Source organism: Budorcas taxicolor, chromosome 10 (assembly GCF_023091745.1).
Source record: "Budorcas taxicolor isolate Tak-1 chromosome 10, Takin1.1, whole genome shotgun sequence".
In the NCBI taxonomy this organism is placed as follows: Eukaryota; Metazoa; Chordata; class Mammalia; order Artiodactyla; family Bovidae; genus Budorcas; species Budorcas taxicolor.
This window is the reverse complement of record NC_068919.1, coordinates 101101694-101120811: the sequence shown is the minus strand read 5'-3', so window position 1 is coordinate 101120811 and position 19118 is coordinate 101101694. Positions and strand designations below refer to the sequence as shown.

General features: G+C 44.5%; 1 protein-coding gene across 1 annotated transcript; it reads right to left on the bottom strand.

Annotated features, from left to right (window-relative positions):
* Positions 1-4171: 4171 nt before the first annotated feature.
* On the bottom strand, positions 4172-9460 carry LOC128053800 (beta-2-microglobulin). The gene is made up of 4 exons (XM_052646233.1): positions 9344-9460; positions 5821-6096; positions 5267-5294; positions 4172-4300 (listed from the first exon to the last, which is right to left on the bottom strand). Exons 1-3 carry the CDS (start codon positions 9408-9410, stop codon positions 5281-5283), a joined length of 357 nt encoding a protein of 118 aa, XP_052502193.1. The 5' UTR covers positions 9411-9460; the 3' UTR covers positions 4172-4300; positions 5267-5280.
* Positions 9461-19118: the final 9658 nt, after the last annotated feature.

Here is a 19118-nt window from a genome sequence, read left to right as displayed (position 1 = left end):
CATGAGGTCGCAAAGTCGGACATGACTGGGCGACTGAACAACAGCAACGACCACCCTAATAACATCGGGGGGAAGGGCCAAGGAGGGGATTTACTGCAAGCGCAGATGAGTTACACACAAACCGAAAGACATCCTGGGACCATCACCAGCACCAAATCAGGGTTAAGCAAATATAGTCACATCCATATTCTGCTTACAGCACCTAAAGCTCATGATAGAAATACAATGATGGTCTAGTTGCTGAGTTATATCCAACCAACTCTTTTCAACCCCATGGATTGTAGCCCACCAGGCTCCTCTGTCCATGGGATTTCTCAGGCAAGAATTCTGGAGTGGGTTGCCATTCCCTTCTCTATATTTCATTCTTTTTAATGGCTGAGTAATATTTCACTGTGTATATGTAATGTGTACTTAGTTGCTCAATCATGTTCAACTCTTTGAACCCCATGGACAGGCTCCGTTGTCCATGGGGGTTCTCCAGGCAAGAATACTGGAGTGGGTTGCCGTGCCCTCTTGCAGGGGATCTTCCCAACCCACGGATCCAACCCAGGTCTCCCACATTGCAGGCGGATGGATTCTTTACCATCTGAGCCGCCAGAGAAGCCCACATATGTACTATCTCTTCTTTATCCATTCATCTGTTGATGAACATTTAGGTCGCTTCCTTGTCTTAGCTATTGTAAATAACACTGCAACAATTATTTATCTTACTTGCTCCATCTAAACATATATAAATAATGCTATTTACTTTTGGGCACTGCTTAATTTTGTATACAATGGAATCACTATATATATTTTGGGGGACCTTGCTGGATTCTCTTCACTAACATTTTTTTTTGTGATCCATCCATGTTCATTTTTATGACATTTGGACAGTTCTTTCATTTTCAACCTGAATAGCATTCCATTGTCTGAATATACCTTTTGTATCCAGCTTCAGGTTGTTTCCCGTTGTTTGCCATTAGAAAGAGTGTTGCAGTAAACAGCTTTTTGCACCTACTGCAGTGCCTGTGCGAGAGTTTCCGCATGTTGGTAGTAGAAATGCTGGGTCATAGGGCATGTGCATATTTAATTCTACTACACAACACTCTAGTTTTCCGAAGTTGTTTTATCCATTTATGCTCTCACCAGCAATGTAGTGAGTTCTCTTTGGGGCATGTTTTTCCCAACACTTGGCGTATCCGGTCTTAAAGCTTGTATCCTTCTGATGGTATGATGGGCTGTAATTTGCATTGTGCACACACTTACTCCGCTAATTTAGTATATATAACTGTATTGTAGTGTGATATATTCCAGATACAAATCCTTTGCTTTAGGTATGGCAAATATATTCAAATCTGTGACTTGACTTTTTACTTTTTTATGGAGTCTAATTTTATTGTAGTTCTAAATCATGAGATTTATCAGTCTTTAGCTATATGCATGTAATTTGTGACTTCTATGTTGAGGTCTGAAAATGGTTTTTTTTTCCTGTTTAAAATTTTTGTTTGGCATTTAGCTTTTTCTGATGGGACTTACACTTGTGCACAGTGTGAGGTGGTGGTTGTTGAGTCATTAAGTCGTGTCTGACTCTTCGACGCCATTGGACTGTAGCCCGCCAGGTTCCGCTGTCCACGGAATTCTCCAGGAACGAATACTGGAGCGGGTTGCCATTTCCTTCTCTAGGGGATCTTCCCAACCCAGGAATCCAGCCCACGTCTCCTGCATTGACAGGCAGGCTCTTTACCGCTGAGGCATAGAGAAGCCCATAGTGTGAGGTAGGGACTTATTTTTCCGCCACATATTGATAGCCATTTGTCTCAGCACCCTATTTTTTCAAAACCCCTTCCTTTTACGATTGATCTGAAATGTCATGTGTATCAAGTTTCCGTGTATTCACAAGTTTGTTTCTGGGCTCTATTCTGTTCGTTGGTCTTGATCCATCCCGAGTCATTTCCATTCTGTTTTAATTATAAATCTCTCACCTTATTATTCTTCAGGAGCGTCTTTATCTTTCTCCCTCCATTAGCCCTCTTCCATATTTTAGGATCAACTTGTAAAGTGTCATGGAAACCTATTAAAATTTTTAAAATAACCACAGTAGATCTATATATCCGGTTGGGAAAAAATTATGTCTTTAGGGTATTTAATCTTCCTATCCATACCTTACTCTCATTTTTTGTCATTCTTTCAATAAAACATTATAACTGTTCCATTAAAAGCTTGACATCTTTTGTTAGCTTTATATTGGCATGTGCATTTAAACACTATTTGAATATATACAGCATTATCTATTTTATATATAGTTAAATGCTATGTCTGTTGCTATCATAAATTGCTCTTTTGTCCATGGGATTCTCCAGACAATACTGGAGTGGGTTGCTGTGCCCGTCTCCAGGGGATCTTCCTGACTCGGGGATCGAACACGTCTCTTAAGTCTCTTGCACTGGCAGGCAGGTTCTTTACCACTAGCGCCACCTGGGAAGCCCATTTATATATATGTAAGTACTATGTCTATTGCTATTATAAATTATATATTTTTAATTTGTTACCAGTACAAAAAATGCATCTTTATGTTTTTGTCCAGCAAATTTATTCTTAGGATTAATAAGAGAATTTATCTATCTTATTGACATTTCTATATAATCTATATATAGCATCAAAGTAATACAATCTTGTTTCTTCTCTTCAAATATTCTTTTTACTTTTTTTCATTGTCTTCATTTGCTGCTGGGACCTCTAGTGTAACATCACTCGAAAGGCGCGGTGGGCATCTTAATTTTTTAAGGATTTACTTATTTGGCTGCTCTGGTACTTAGCTACAGCATGTGGGATCTTAGCTGAGGCATACAAATTCTCACTCGCGGCACTGAGAGCACAGAGCCTCAGCCACTGGGCCGCCAGGGAAGGTCCACAGTGGAACTTCAGGAAAGACCCTTATTTCTGATTTTACCTGTAAAATACCTATAATATCTTTCTATTAATGAGTGCATGTGTCTGCTTATGTATATTAAGAAAACTTCTATAAGTCTAAGTAAATTTGCCTTTTTCCCCAGCTATGAGTTTTTAATGATAAATTCACTGAGTATTGAAAATTAACTGAATGCTTATTGTGAATCTTTGAGATAATATAAATCTCCTTCAGTCTGTCATAAACCACATTAATTTTATTTTTATTGTGAAATATAAGATTTCTTTAAAATGAGCAGAATGTATGTACATTTAACAAAAAATTACAAAGCAAAATCTGTTGTAACTACCATCCATGTCAAAAAATGAAACATTACTACCACTCCATAAGCTCCTATGCCATCTTCTAGTTGGATATTAAATATTCAGCCTATGTTCTTTCTGAGGACAGCCCCAAAATATATTGTACATATTTAAATTACCAAAAATTTGTAACTTCACCCTTCAGGGTAAAAAGTCCATCGAATACTCTAACATTGTTTACTCTTTCTATACTGAGGTTATTGTTGTGTTTTATTTTTCTAACCACTTTAGAAACCACTACTATTTTATATTTAGATTACAAAATGGACACATTTCCATTACTCTCCCTTTTCTCTCACATTTTGGGCCTTCCCTCTGCCTCAGATGTGTCATCTAGAATCTTAGTGAGGATGTGGCAGGTGCTGCAATCTTAGTTATCTAATAATGTTTATCATGCGGTCATTTTCTTTAAAGATTTTTATTGAATACAGAATTTTAGATAGCAAGTTGTTTCATCACATTCATGATGACTTTCTGCTATGTTCTGGATCCCACTGACATTGAGAAATCAGCTGTTGTTCCTTTGAGAAGCTGAACACAATGTTTTACCATTGTTTTAAATAGTAAAACAAAATATATAGTAAAACGAGGCTCAACCAAGTTTCTAACAGATATAGGAGAGAACCTATAAATTTTAAATGGCAAAATGCTTCATCCACAAGCTCCAGAATTCTAAAAATTAACAAATTTCCATATTTCTAAAAATTATCTTTCCAAAATTTTCCCAAAATTGTAAACAAAGTTACAAAATTGGAGGCTCACTTTAATGTGCCTAAGTATCTATTACCCAGTTTTGTATGAGAAGACACCCAGATGCTGATGTTAAATCTGCAATTGTCTTCCCCACCTCCACGATGCCAGTGCCTCCACCACAGACACCTGCCTAGACAGGTCAAACATGGACACATAGCACCCAAGGTAGGATTATAAAGAAAGTATTTCTGGTAACATGAATACGACTTCTTGTTATGTTCATAAAGCAGAAAAGCATAGCAGTATTAAAGAGCAAGGAAAGAGAATTTGGAATTAGACCAAATGAATCTTCAAGCTGAAAAAAAAAGAGAAAAGGAATAATAATAAATACATTTATTTTAGATCACAGATAGCACCACCAAACCTATCTAACTTTCACTGTATAAATCTCTGTTGATAAAACTGCAGATGATTTTGCAAACCTTTTAGTTTACCCCACTGGTTCTCCTACAACCACAGAGAAGAGAGTGCTGGTATTAGAGTTCATATCCTCGCTCTAACACTTAGTAACTGTGTGATGCTGGGCAGGTCAGCCAAACTCTCTGATGCTCTCGCAAATTAACTTCCCTGTCCTACAGTGCAACAGGAAATGTGAATAGGTTTTCCATGCCAAGATACACTGAGTAATACAATTTCCCAGAAAAGCTGGATTATCTGCCTCTGGCCTCCACCTGAAGTGGCAGAGAAGTCCAATCCCTCCCTGTTCCATGCTGCTAGAGTTAGGTGTTAGAGCTGCCATACATCTGTTACAGTGTCTTTACACTGAGTTACAACAATCTTGTTTCCACTTCTCTCCTCTATTGGACTGGGATCTTTGAGACCCAACTACAGTGCCCAGACACTTAGGAATGGTGTCTCTGCAGAACCTCGTCACTCTTCTCTTCAGGCTATTTAGCAAAGAGCTGCCACGCAAAGGGAGGGACAGTTCACCTTTGAAGGCCCAGAGGAGCCCAACATGGAAATGGCAGAAGAGCAAACACTTGCAGGTGCTGCCTCTGCCTGTAACCCCACACCTGCAGCTCCTCTGTCCTCCCTTTAGAGGGTTAGTGATGCTGGGAAAGTCACACCCAGGACCACGGCCTTCCTCATCTCCCCCGCTCCCAGGGGCAGGGAATGGGACCCCATGGGATTCTTCTCTGCCTGCTGAATTGTTACCCTGATTAATGTCTTCCAGACTGTGAGGCTTATCATATTAGAGCTGTCTGTAATGGTCCCCAGGATACTGATATTACAATAGGGTTTCTTAAGGTTAGAAACCCACCTTGATGGTGCTGCTCAGAGGTCTCGATCTGTGGAAAAGAACATGGAGAAAGAAAACAGTTAAGTTTGACTTCTGAAATGCTGCTTACTACAAACGTCTAAAATTGTTATGAACAAAGATGGCAGAAGAGCCCCTGTGAGGAAAAACCTAGACGTTTCCTACCCGCCGGAGATCCCAAGCCATCCAGAGAGCTGGAGGAGGCCAGGGTTGGAGGGCCCTACCGTAGCAGGGCTTGCACTCAAGGCCCGTGCCTTCCGGAGACCCTCCTTGGTCCTGGGTGTGCCCGAGGCTGCCAGGAGAGCCGAGGAGGCCACAGGGAAGAAGCCTTGGGAGTGCCTGCGCACGTGCCGCTGCTCCCTGCTCTCACTGCAGGGAAGCCACTGTCTCAGCGACCACACTGTGCCCAGCTCTCTCAGAGGGTGCCACTACGCAGAGCTTTAGTAACACTCCCTGATAATCCCAGGATGCAGATGTCTTTATATCAAAGCAGCTTTATGCCGTGGCTGTGCTCAGATACAACTGTCAGTGGTTAACCAAAGAACTTGACAACTTACCCCACTTAACTATCTTGGGTTGTGTTAAAGTAACGTGATTCACTCGGCAGCTGTACTGATCCTTGCTGTTGGGAGTGAACTCAGCGTGGGACAGAAGGTAGAAAGACCAGTCCTTGCTGAAAGACAGGTCTGACTGCTCCGACTTAATCTTCTCCCCGTTCTTCAGCAAATCGATTTCAATCTGGGGTGGATGGAACCCATACACATAGCAGTTCAGGTAATTTGGCTTTCCATCTTCTGGCGGGTGTCTTGAGTATACCTGGACCTCTGGAATACCTGAGGAGCGGCAGGGAAAGACACATGAAATTGCAGACTATTCCACTTGGGGCTCCTTTGGTCTGAAGCTAGATCAGGCACCAAATGTTTATATTGGATCCTACATTTCTCCCAATTCCTCTTTCCCTCGGGCCAAATGACCTTCCATTTTGGCAAAAGGCCACCTCCAGTTTGTTGGAAACGCCATGACTTAGTATCTCGCCCACACAATCCCCTACACAGGCCTTTCAGGCTTTTCCTGGCAGATTTCTGGTAACGTCTTTTTCTGTCAGCGGACACTATGCTGTATCTTTTAAGAACTGTGTGTGGAGGCTCTCAAGAGGCTTCACGGCTCCTCAGCACATAGAATCTGTATCGCTCAAGAGTCTACATGATTCGGCCCCCATCTACTGATCGGGCTTCATTTCTCACTTCACACACCCTCCAGAGTGGCCACATCAAAAGACTCCCATATTACACCCTGTTTCAGCCCCGCCAGTTATTTTCCTCACATTTGCTTCCTTCTTCCTGGTCTCCTGTCTAGATGCACACCCACCAGACTTCTCAGCAGGTGCCTAGTGCAGAGCCCTGCACAGCGCAGCTGCCTGGTAAACGGCAGGTGTAATCATCAGTACCTCCTCGCTCAGGTTCCTAACAGAGCCCACCCACAGTGTATTTCCACAGAACACAAGCTGTTCACCATGTCTAGAGTCTACGTGACACACCTCTATCTGAACATGTACCTGATTCATGAGCCAGACAAGAAAGAAGCAAAAGGGAAACACCGACAGGAGCTGGAAACACCTTAGACGAGCTGGGTGAGAACAACAGGGAAGAGTGAGGACTGCGGCAAATGGGCAAGATCAGACTCTCCATTAGGACCAAGTGGCGTAATGCATGTGACGGTGGGAGCTGCATTTTTAATGAGCACGGTCAAGTGACTTCCACATCTGCCAGGCTGCGAATATTACACATTGCTACAGGACAGGTGGATTCCAAAATGAGACGCACGTTTAGACCCTCCATGAGGATGTGGAAGAAAGTATTATAAGCTCTGTATCTACATTTTCTAAGTGAACTGTTAATGCTGCTAAACTTACAGACTGATATATGTATATAATCCACTTAGATACAAATGCACTCAGGGGACATGATTACAAAGGTCAGTTCATCCTCTATGTCCAGGAGGCACAGAGGAGGAGGAGTCCAGGCCACTGTGACTGGATATATCTCTGTAGAATCTTCCAATCATCAAAGAAAACGTCCCTAGTCCCACTAAGAGCTAGACTGGAAATACTATGAAGCCCTGGTATTTTTCCAACGTTCAAAGTGAAGATAAATCAGAAACCTCTATTTACACCTCTATTTACCTCTATTTAAACCTTTATTTACATTTGAGCTTCTAATAAGTGACAGTTAAGTTGCTCAGTCATGTCCGACTCCTTGCGACCCCATGGACTATAGAGTCCATGGAATTCTCCAGGCCAGAATACTGGAGTGGGTAGCCTTTCTCTTCTCCAGGGGATCTTTCCAACCCAGGGATCGAACCCAGGTCTCCCCCATTGCAGGTGGATCTAATAACTAGACCCTAATACATCCAACAGCACAGGTTCATCCCACCTGGAATCCTCCCTTTGAGGGAGCTAGGCAGGTTTGTGCCAGGGGGTGGGTTTGCAAGGGTACAACAATAGTGATTTCCAAAAGAAGGAGGTGTATCCGACAGGTCTGGGTTTGAATCTGGCTTCGGCCACTTACCGCTTCTGCATTTTGAGGAAGAGTTATTCTAGCTTCTGTAGTTTAACTGAAAATTTATGCCCAGACTGAAATAAAACCTACACAGGGAAAGAGCAGAAAATAGATCCCCCCCCCCCAAAGTGAATCACACTTACATGTTTTTTGTATGTCTTCTAGAAATCCCCTGTGTATTTTCCAGGCATGTATTCTCCTGGAAACTTTCTAATGAACATACTTTTTAATATCTGCTTGTTATTTTTTGAAAGAATTCTATGGCCACAACAAAATATCAATAGTGATAATACAGACATCGTGTGTTTTTTTGGCAAACACATTTTAAATTCCATTCTCACATGAAAGAGAAAGCTGAGCTTCAGTGTATTTAGAAGGTATCTGAACACAGCATCCCTGACAACCTGGCTAAGTGTGTTGATTATTCAGCCCTAGTTTTACAACCTTTCTGACTGATAAACCTTCACTTACTCAAAACTGAAAGTAGAGAGACACTTCATATTGGAAAGAACCAGGCAAGGAGCCAAAGGAGGAGCCCTTTGTGAACAAAGGTCACAGAGGCCCACGGCTGCCCAGCTTGCTCCCTAGAATCTCACCCCAGAAGACTGTGAAAAACGTACCAGTGACTGCCCAAGGGGCGCACCACCGGGCCAAAGGCTCTACTGTCTGCCACTGATCCCCTGGGGGGGATTAACTTGTTTCAACTTTTCAGCCTCCATTTCCTCATTTGTGACACCCTGATGATAGGCACCGTATTTACATCGCAGACCCCTTTCACAATTAAATGTCACAGCACACGGAGCAGGACAGACAGCTGTCAACGGGGACCTCTATGATTGTTATTAAAAGCGAAGTGTAAGGAGAACAAGAGAATTAACGACGAGCATTGGTTTGTTAAACCTCAAGGCATTCCACGAAAGTCTCCGAAAACTCCTTGTTCTGGTTTGGTCCCTTATTTGGGGAAAAGGACAGAGGGGCAGATGAACCTGCCCGGCTCCTGCTGGAAGCTCCAGGCCCTCAGGATGCCAGCTGGCCGACATACCCTGGCGGCGACTCCCCCAAAGCCCACGCGTTGTCTCCACCCGTTCGCAGCCCCCAACCCTGCCCTCTGGGGCCCGCCGGCCCGCCCGCAACACGAGACGCGCGGGGGCAGCCAGAGCCCCGCGAAGCAGCGGAAGAGAATCCCTCCCCCACCGCGCCCGCCCTGAACCACATCCGCACCCAGGAACTCCGTCCCGACCCGCGCGGTACCGTCCGGCCGAGCCAGGGGCTCCCTCCCCACACCCCGGGGAAGCTGGCGACCTGAGGTCGCACCCTCTCCCCACTCCCCGCGCACCCCGCCGCTTCCACTGCCCGAGACGAAGCCGGCTGCGCCTCCACCGAGCTGGGATGGAAAACTTGGGAGCGGGAGCGGGACCGGGACCGGGACCGGGGTGGACAGAGTTAGTGCCCAAGGTGCCAAGTGGGTGTGATCGGGACAGGACGGGCTGGCGGAAGAGGGGAGAGAGGAGAGGACACTCACGCTGGATGGCGTCCAGGCCAGACAGCGACAGCAGCCCGAGAAGGACCAAGGCCGCGAAGCCAGCCATCCTTGCAGCAGCTGCGCGGGTGGCGGAGTGAGCGGCCGGCTGCCGCGCTCGCCTTTATACTCCGCATTCAGGCAGCCAATCGGAAGCCTGCCCGCCGGGCCGTCACAAGTCTCCGAGCGAACTAGGCCGGGGCAGGTTAGAAACAGGCTTCTCCGTTTTCAGTTTCATTTTCTAGTAAGTCTCATGATGCTTAGGAAGGCAGGGTTGGGCTCGGTGCGTTCGCTGCCTGTACATCAGCGCCCTCTTCTCTGGGGTGCGCGCCCAAGCTTGGGGCGCGACCCGCTCACCCTAGAACTTCAGTGTGGACGGACCCTCGCTTTTCGGAACAGCACCGGAAAGGCTAAGGGACTCGCGTACCTTGCATGCCACAGCCGGTGAGGAGCCTGGCACCTGGTTTTCAGTCGGGAAAACTGAAGCATAGAACTGTTCAGGCTAAGGACCGAGGCCGAACGGTACTGGGCAGAATCAGAACTCGGTTCGCAATTCCAGCCCAGAAATACATTGCACGTCCTCTGGATTCCCTGGGCAAGAAAAGTTTCCAGGAACCTCGAGGCGTCATGGTGCCAGCTCGGGAGAACCATCTGGCAGGGAGGAGGACCTTCTTGCTTCCTGAATATTTTCCAAAATGGAAAGGCATTTCGGAACGTCTGTGCCAAGAAACTCTGGTCCGTATCCTGCCATTGTAATTTAAGTAATTGATGGTTTGTGGAGAAATGACCACTGATAGTAAAAACTCTTATAAAAGCAGTAACTGCCTAGAGCATTAGAGTATCTACCGCCTCGAGGAACTTTACTCCCTGCGGCTTAGCACACTAGAATGGTGGTTGGCAGGAACTAGGTACTTGATGAACCGAATGAGTGAGTGTGCAGATGAGTGGCTGCTTAACCTCTTGAAGGAAGGGACGGCTGAACATGTGAGGGAATACGTGAATCACCCCTAGGATGTAGAAGTTACCTCGTTATATTTTTAGGGATAGGAAAACAAAGGCTGAGGTTACAGACTGGCCTGATATTGACGTCATTTGTGCTTCAGACACTCGGAAGATAGAGGACTGGACAATTTTAGTATGAATTTGGGTTGCATCTTCTGTGGACTCAAACAAAGAAGTTAGACCTATAGATTCCAAGAGGGTGTCAGTGTTACAAAGACTCGTTAAGAAAACTCCTTCTCCATAGATAACATAAAAAGGAGCTGACGTTACCTGGTGGCTGAGTCCAAGGATCATTTCTGGAGTGGAATACCCGGAAGAGGAAGTGAACCTGGGGGCCGAGAGTGGCAGAGGTCTTGGAAATCACCCTGGTGTGCAGTTGAAGGGAGTTTGGTGGTGCTTCCCCAGAGAGCCCAAGAAATGTCATCTGGATTCTTTCCCCTACTTTTAGACCTTTCAGTAATCCCTGCTGTGGAGCTTGGGTCGACACTAAAGAAAGCAGGTTACTCTCCACAGACCTAATGAAGGGGAATGTGCACAGAGAGAGCCCCAGGGAGCACACAGTGGGTGTTCTGTGATGACTAAGAGTCTACTACGATTATTGATGCTCTTTACCTACTTTTTCTACCAGCTCTCTCTATGGCTCTCTTGAAATAAGAGAATAATTGTCAGATATAATGTCATGAGGAAAGACATTCCTTCCTCTCCCGTTTGTTTGTTTGTTGTTAACTCATTTAAGGCTCTTAAGGCCTGTAAAGTTATGACCAATCTAGACAGCATATTAAAAAGCAGACATTACTTTGCCAACAAAGGTCCATCTAGTCAAAGCTATGGTTTTTCCAATAGTCATGTATGGATGTGAAAGTTGGACTAGAAAGAAAGCTGAGCACCAAAGAATTGATGCTTTTGAGCTGTGGTGTTGGAGAAGACTCTTCAGAGTCCCTTGGACAGCAAGGAGATCCAACTAGTCCATCCTAAAGGAAATCAGTGCTGAGTATTCATTGGAAGAACTGATGCTGAAGCTGAAACGCCAATACTTTGGCCACCTGATGCAAAGAACTGACTCATTTGAAAAGACTCTGATGCTGGGAAAGATTGAAGGCGGGAGGAGAAGGTGGCGACAGAGGATGAGATGGTTGGATGGCATCACCGACTCAATGGGCATGAGTTTGAGTAAACTCTGGGAGTTGGTGATGCACAGGGAAGCCTGGCAAACTGCAGTCCATGGGGTGGCAAAGAGTCGGACAGGACTGAGCAACTGAACTGAACTGAAGGCCTGTAATGTTGGTGTTGAATTATTTTCTACTGCCCTGGGGGTATAGGAAGAAGGAGAGCTAGTGGAAACTTCTATAGTCCTTGTTTACCACATCACAGACAAATACTGTAATACTTAAAATTCTTACAAGATAGAATCTGATCTATTCCCTAAGAAAGTCTATTTTAAAAACGCTTTTTTAAAAAGCAATGAAGACAGAGAAAAGTGCATTTTTTAATTTCTTCCTTTATATTCTCTTATGAGAGCAAACTTCTGGAAATCTACAAACATGACCCATGAGTAGGATGAATGATGGAAATGGTGTTTTTGGCCCTAATGACTTTCCTAAAAAACTTTTTCCAGTGTTTATTCATAGTCGTAAATATTTCCAGAATGTGGAGTAAATGGAACTTCATACTCCTCTGTTGGTAATGTAAAATGGTGCAACTACTTTGAAAAATAGATTAAGTTTTTTAAACTTAATCATACACTGGCCATATGACCCAACCACTCCGCTCTAGGTGTTTACCCAAGAGAAAATGAAAGTGTATGTTGATACATGGACTTGTGCAAAACTGTTAAAAGCACCTATATTAGTAACAATCAGAAACTGGAAAAAAGCCAAAGTTCCATCAACAGGCAAATGGATAAACAAATTATGGCAGCTATCGGAGAAGGCAATGGCAACCCACTCCAGTACTCTTGCCTGGAAAATCCCATGGACGGAGGAGCCTGGTGGGCTGCAGTCCATGGGGTCGCTAAGAGTCGGGCACGACTGAGCGACTTCACTTTCACTTTTCACTTTCATACATTGGAAAAGGAAATGGCAACCCACTCCAGTGTTCTTGCCTGGAGAATCCCAGGGACGGTGGAGCTGCCGTCTATGGGGTCGCACAGAGTCGGACACGACTGAAGCGACTTAGCAGCAGCAGCAGCAGCATCCATACAATGAAACACTATCAGCAATAAACAACACATGAGTTACTGGCACACACAATACCACGGATGAAGCAATTAGGCTGAAAGAAAAAAGAGACAATAGATGAGGCTTCCCAGGTTTCATTAGTGGTAAGAACACCCCTGCCCGTGCAGGAGACATAAGAGACATGGGTTTGATCACTGGGTTGGGAAGATTCCACTGGAGGAGGGCATGGCAACCCACTCCAGTATCCTTGCCTGGAGAATCCCATGGACAGAGGAGCCTGGGGGGGCTATGATCCTTAGGGCTGAAATAATTAGGCTGAAAGAGGAAAAGTGAAACAGTGAAAGAGTAAATGTGCATGATTCTTTGCATTTAGAGTCTAGGAAAGGCAGACTCGTCTGTGTAACAGAAGCAGATGGTTGGTGTCCAGGGTCGGAAGGTGCTTCGGGAGCTTAAGGACACTTTGGGCAGGTGATGGATATGTCATTATCTTGAGTATGATGATGGTTTCTCAGGTGTACACATACTGTTCAGTTCGGTTCAGTCACTCAGTCGTGTCCGACTCTTTGCAACCCCATGAATCACAGCACGCCAGGCCTCCCTGTCCATCACCAACTCCCGGAGTTTACTCAAATTCATGTCAATCGAGTCAGTGATGCCATCCAACCATCTCATCTTCTGTCGTCCCCTTCTCCTCCTGTCCCCAATCCCTCCCAGCATCAGAGTCTTTTGCAAGGAGTCAACTCTTCGCATGAGGTAGCCAAAGTATTGGGGTTTCAGCTTTGGCATCAATGAACACCCAGGACTGATCTCCTTTAGAATGGACAGGTTGGATCTCCTTGCAGCACATATTGTAGAACTTATTAAAGCATATACTCTAAGTGCAATTTATCATGTATCAATCATACCTCAATAATCTTTAAAATATAATCTGGACTTGCCTGGAGGACCAGCATTTTAAGAATCCTCCTGCCAACGCAGAGGACACAGGTTCAATCCCTGGCCCAGGAAGATTGCGCAAGCTTCGGGTCACAACTACTGAAGTGGGCATGCTCTAGAGACCATGCTCCACAACAAGAGAAGCCACCGCAATGAGAAGCCCACTCCTCAGAACTGTAGAGTAATCCTGCTCACAGCAAGTAGAGAGAGCCTGCATGCAGCAGCTAAGACCCAGCAGAGCCGAAAATAGTTAATGAAGAATTATAACCGAAAAGCATAGGTGCCAGTATCTTTGTTAAGCCAAAGAAGAATGAAGTCCCTGAACAGAAAAAAACAAAGGATATTGACGTGGGGAGAAAATAGGGACAGGTTGAAGCTCAGGTGAGTCGGGTTGCACCCTAAGAGATCTCAGTCAGCACTTCTCTGAGGCGGGCTCATCAAGCAGCCGGAACACCCAGGCCCCCTGGAAGGAGGGGAACAAGCGCAGGCAGGACGTTCGCGCCCGGACTCTTGCGGGTGTCGTGTCGCTCACCAGAGTGCGGTTCATGCATCACAACATCAGCTCCGTTTCTAGGAGCTCTTAGGAATGCAGACCCCTTGGGGCCATCCTAGACCTAGTAAGTCAGAGGTGATTCATCAACACGTTAAAGTTTGGGAGGCTGCTGATCCAACAACATGACAATCCAGAAGGTAGGTCTTTCTCTCTTTCACAGATGAAGAGACAGTTTCAGAGAATTAAGACGCTTGTCCATGTTCACTCTGAGCTATGATTCAGGTGCTAGCCCATGTGATTTGAAGGACCTCATAATATCCACTTGAAAACCACTTCTGAGAAAGGGTTCACAGGAAATGTTTCACGGGGTGGCTTGGATCAGGGCAAGAATTAAAAGCATACGAGTTTTGCAGAGAAACAAGAGCCAGTATCACAATGTGTAATGTTATTTTTTTTAAGTCATGTTTATTTTTTTCTGCCCCACAAAAAATTGTATGGACATGATACAAGATCAGAACAATCTAAAAGCTATAAAGAAGAAAATTAAAACCCCAGCGGTTCTGCAATCCAGAGAGAATTATCATTAAATGTTTCAGCTTACTGAGTTTGAAGATGGCTGCCTTCTTACAAATTCATCATGATTAGGTCTGTTTGGGGGATGGAAATCCTCAATCGTTTATGTTAAATTCTATTAAATGCAGACAATATCAGTTGAGTGCAGGCTTTGTGGCAAATGTAAATACTGTAAGGATAAATAAAGCATAAGAAGACCCCAGACTGCCAATCAGGAGATACCAACCTAGAGTTCAAATCAGCACAATAACTAATTTATTCAGAAGAGTTCAGTCGCTCAGTCATGTCCAACTCTTTGTGACCCCATGAACCACAGCACACCAGGCCTCCCTGTCCATCACCAACTCCCGGACTCAACCCAAACCCACATCCATTGAGTCGGTGAGCCCATCCAACCATCTCATCCTCTGTCATGCCCTTCTCCTCCTGCCCTCAATCTTTCCCAGCATCAGAGTCTTTTCAATGAATCAGCTCTTTGCTTTAGGTTCCTTCCAATGAACACCCAGGACTGATCTCCTTTAGGCTGAACTGGTTGGATCTCCTTGCAGTCCAAGGCACCCTCAAGAGTCTTCTCCAACACCTCCGTTCAAAAGCATCAAATCTTCGGCACTCAGCTTTCTTTATAGTCCAACTCTCACATCCATACTTGACTACTGGAAAAAACATAACCTTGCTAGGCGGACCTTTGTTGACAAAGTAATGACTCTGCTTTTTAATATGCTATCTAGGTTGGTCATAACTTTCCTTCCAAGGAGTAAGAGTCTTTTAGTTTCATGGCTGCAGTTACCATCTGCAGTGATTTTGGAGCCCAGAAAAATAAATCAGCCACTGTTTCCACTGTTTCCCCTTCTATTTCCCATAAAGTGATGGACCAAATGCCATGGTCTTAGTTTTCTTAATGTTGAGAAATAATGTTTCTTAATGTTTCTTTTTCACTTTCCTCTTTCACTTTCATCAAGAGGCTCTTTATTCTTCACCTTCGGCCATAAAGGTGGTGTCATCTGCATATCTGAGGTTATTGAGATTTCTCCCGGCAATCTAGATTCCAGCTTGTGCTTCTTCCAGCCCAGCATTTCTCATGATGTACTCTGCATAGAAGTTAAATAAGCAGGGTGACAATATACAGCCTTGACGTACTCCTTTTCCTATTTGAAACCAGTCTGTTGTTCCATGTCCAGTTCTAACTGTTGCTTCCTGACCTGCATACAGGTTTCTCAGGAGGCAGGTCAGGTGGTCTGGTGTTCCCATCTCTTTCCGAATTTTCCACAGTTTATTGTGATCCACACAGTCAAAGGCTTTGGCATAGTCAATAAAGCAGAAATGGATGTTTTTCTGGAACTCTCTTGCTTTTTCCATGATCCAGAGGATGTTGGCAATTTGATCTCTGGTTCCTCTGCCTTTTCAAAAACCAGCTTGAACATCTGGAAATTCACGGTTCACGTATTGCTGAAGCCTGGCTTGGAGAATTTTGAGCATTACTTTACTGGCGTGTGAGATGAGTGCAATTGTGCAGTAGTTTGAGCATTCTTTGGCATTGCCTTTCTTTGGGATTGAAATGAAAACTGACCTTTTCCAGTCCTGTGGCCACTGCTGAGTTTTCTAAATTTGCTGGCATATTGAGTGCAGCACTTTCACAGCATCATCTTTCAGGATTTGAAACAGCTCCACTGGAATTCCATCACCTCCACTAGCTTTGTTTGTGGAGATGCTTACTAAGGCCCACTTGACTTCACATTCCAGGATGTTTGGCTATAGGTGAGTGATCACACCATCGTGATTATCTGGGTCGTGAAGATCTTTTCTGTACAGTTCTTCTGTGTATTCTTGCCACCTCTTCTTAATATCTTCTGCTTCTGTTGGGTCCATCCATTTCTGTCTCAATAAAGAGCCCATCTTTGCATGAAATATTCCCTTAATATCTCTAATTTTCTTGAAGAGATCTCTAGTCTTTCCCATTCTGTTGTTTTCCTCTATTTCTTTGCACTGATTGCTGAGGAAGGCCTTCTTAGCTCTTCTTGCTATTCTTTGGAACTCTGCATTCAGCTACTTATATCTTTCCTTTTCTCCTTTGCTTTTCTCTTCTCTTCTTTTCACAGCTATTTGTAGGGCCCACCCAGAAGCCATTTTGCCTTTTTGCATTTCTTTTTCTTGGGGATGATCTTGATCCCTGTCTCCTGTACAATGTCATGAACCTCCAGCCATAGTTCATCAGACACTCTGTCTATCAGATCTAGTCCCTTAAATTGTTTCTCACTTCTACTGTATTATCATAAGGGATTTAATTTAGGTCATACCTGAATGGTGTAGTGGTTTTCCCCCACTTTCTTCAATTTCAGTCTGAATTTGACAATAAGGAGGTCATATCTGAGCCACAGTCAGCTCCCAGTCTTGTTTTTGCTGGCTATATAGAGCTTCTCCATCTTTGGCTGCAAAGAATATAATCAGTCTGATTTCGGTGTTGACCATCTGGTGATGTCCATGTGTAGAGTCTTCTCTTGTGTTGTCAGAAGAGGGTGTTTGCTATGACCAGTGCCTACCCTTTGCAACACTCTATTAGTCTTTGCCCTGCTTCATTCCACATTCCAAGGCAGCTGTTTTGTGTGCTGAAAGTTACTAAGTCAGAAGCCATGGAAAAGAGGGCAAAAAACCTGGCAGGATCTCTGGAAGCCTAGCACTGTTATCACTAATTGAGGGAGAGTTACCTGGGCGGACTAAAGTTGAGACAGATGAAGGATCTGGTTGCTGAGGAATCTCTGCCCACAGGCTTGTTTGTAACCACCACACTCTTCCAACTGCCAATATGATCTCATTGGAAAATCATACCGACTGGGTATTAAGTAAATCAAGCAGTACAGAGCTGTAAACAGTAGTAACCACAGTGTATCAAGTATTGACTGCTTTTTATTTTTAATTGCCGTTTCTGTATATGAATATGGTTCTGCTGCCAAAATGGAGATGGAGGCCCACTGAGTGAAGGTGGGTGCACCCCCCTGTGCCTCTTGCCACTTACTCTCCTCCCTTCAGGAAGCAGTTAAGCTCTGCTGCCCATCCCTTCGTGGATATATTGGAATATTGTATATAGTTTGGAAGGTGAGAAACTTTTAAATTATAACTACAGAGCCTGCTCATTAGATGTTCAGAACTCAGTGTCCACTAAAAGCATAAATGGAGTTAGAGTTAGCCTCAGTCCTCAGCTTGGATCAAGAGCAGCGTTGGCTAAACGCTAAAGCCAAGACCCCCTAACAGTGTGGGGGCACAGGACAACCCCAGGAGCCAAGGCTTAGGCACCACCCCTGTGGACCGCTGCACCAGTGACTAAGCACAGCCTCCTTTCTTGGGTCTCTTCCCCTCATAGGCTGCTGGGTCTGCATCTCAGAACCTACCCCAAACTGCAGAATCCCAACTTGGATTCTCTATCCTGCCTGGGATTCCATGCAGCACTCTCAAAAATTAAGAATCTCCTGCAAATGTCCTTTTTCCCTTTCGGCAAATTCCTCTAAGCCCCACCTTCCCACTTCCCAGCTTGCTTGACTGACACCTGCCTCTGACCAATCAGACTGTGTGGTCCTTTCTGGGCACCCCCTCCTATGTTGAACCTGCATCAAAGTCTTTCCTCTCTACTTTCTGGTTTCTTGGACTTTTCTAAACACGTCTCCTTAAACAGGACTGTGAAGAAAGAATTGTTCAGTGAAGAATCAGAAATTTAAAACTAAATGAACAGGACAAAAATGCGAGGGATGTATACACATCAAACACAAGAGTAGGAGTGGTCTAGGTGAAAAGGAGGGAGCCAGTAAATAGAAGGTGGTGAATCTGTGATCATTTTTTATTTCATTATTTATTGTCATCATTGTTACTATCATTGTTAGATCAATTTGCCACAAATGGGTTTGCTAAAAGACAACTTATCATTTGTCAAATTAGCCAAAAATCTACTGACCAATGACAGCAAAATGGAGGTGAGACCTCTCCGGCTGCCACCCAATACCCTGAGAGCTGAGGGGTGAGGTGGGCTCCACCATCTGCCCCCAGAAGCCAGGCTTTGACAGTCGACGTGGCTTAGACAGAATTCACTCAGCATTTATTGGGAACAATGGAGATTCTACAAAATTAGGACATACTATAAATACTTACTGAACATGTTTATTTCTAGTTCACAATATATCATAGATATTTTCCACGTCATTATATACAGAACTGCCTACTTACCATTAATAATGCTAGACTTTTCTCCATATCACACCTTGTGGTAGGGAGAATAATGTCTCCTTCATTCCCCCCAAAAGATGTTTATAGCCTAATTCCTGGAACCTCTCAATATGTTTCCTTACATAGCAAAAGGGACTTTGCAGGCGTGATTAAGGATAAGAACCCTGAGATGGGGAGATTATCAGAGATGATGGGTCAGCCTCGTGTAAAGGTAAAGAGTCTGCCTGCAGTGCAGGAGACCCGGGTTCAAACTCTGTGTTGGGAAGATCCCCTGGAGAAGGAAATGGCAACCCACTTCAGTATTCTTGCCTGGAGAATCCCATGGACGGAGCAGCCTAGCAGGCTACAGTCTATGCGGTCGCAAAGAGTCGGACACGACTGAGCGACT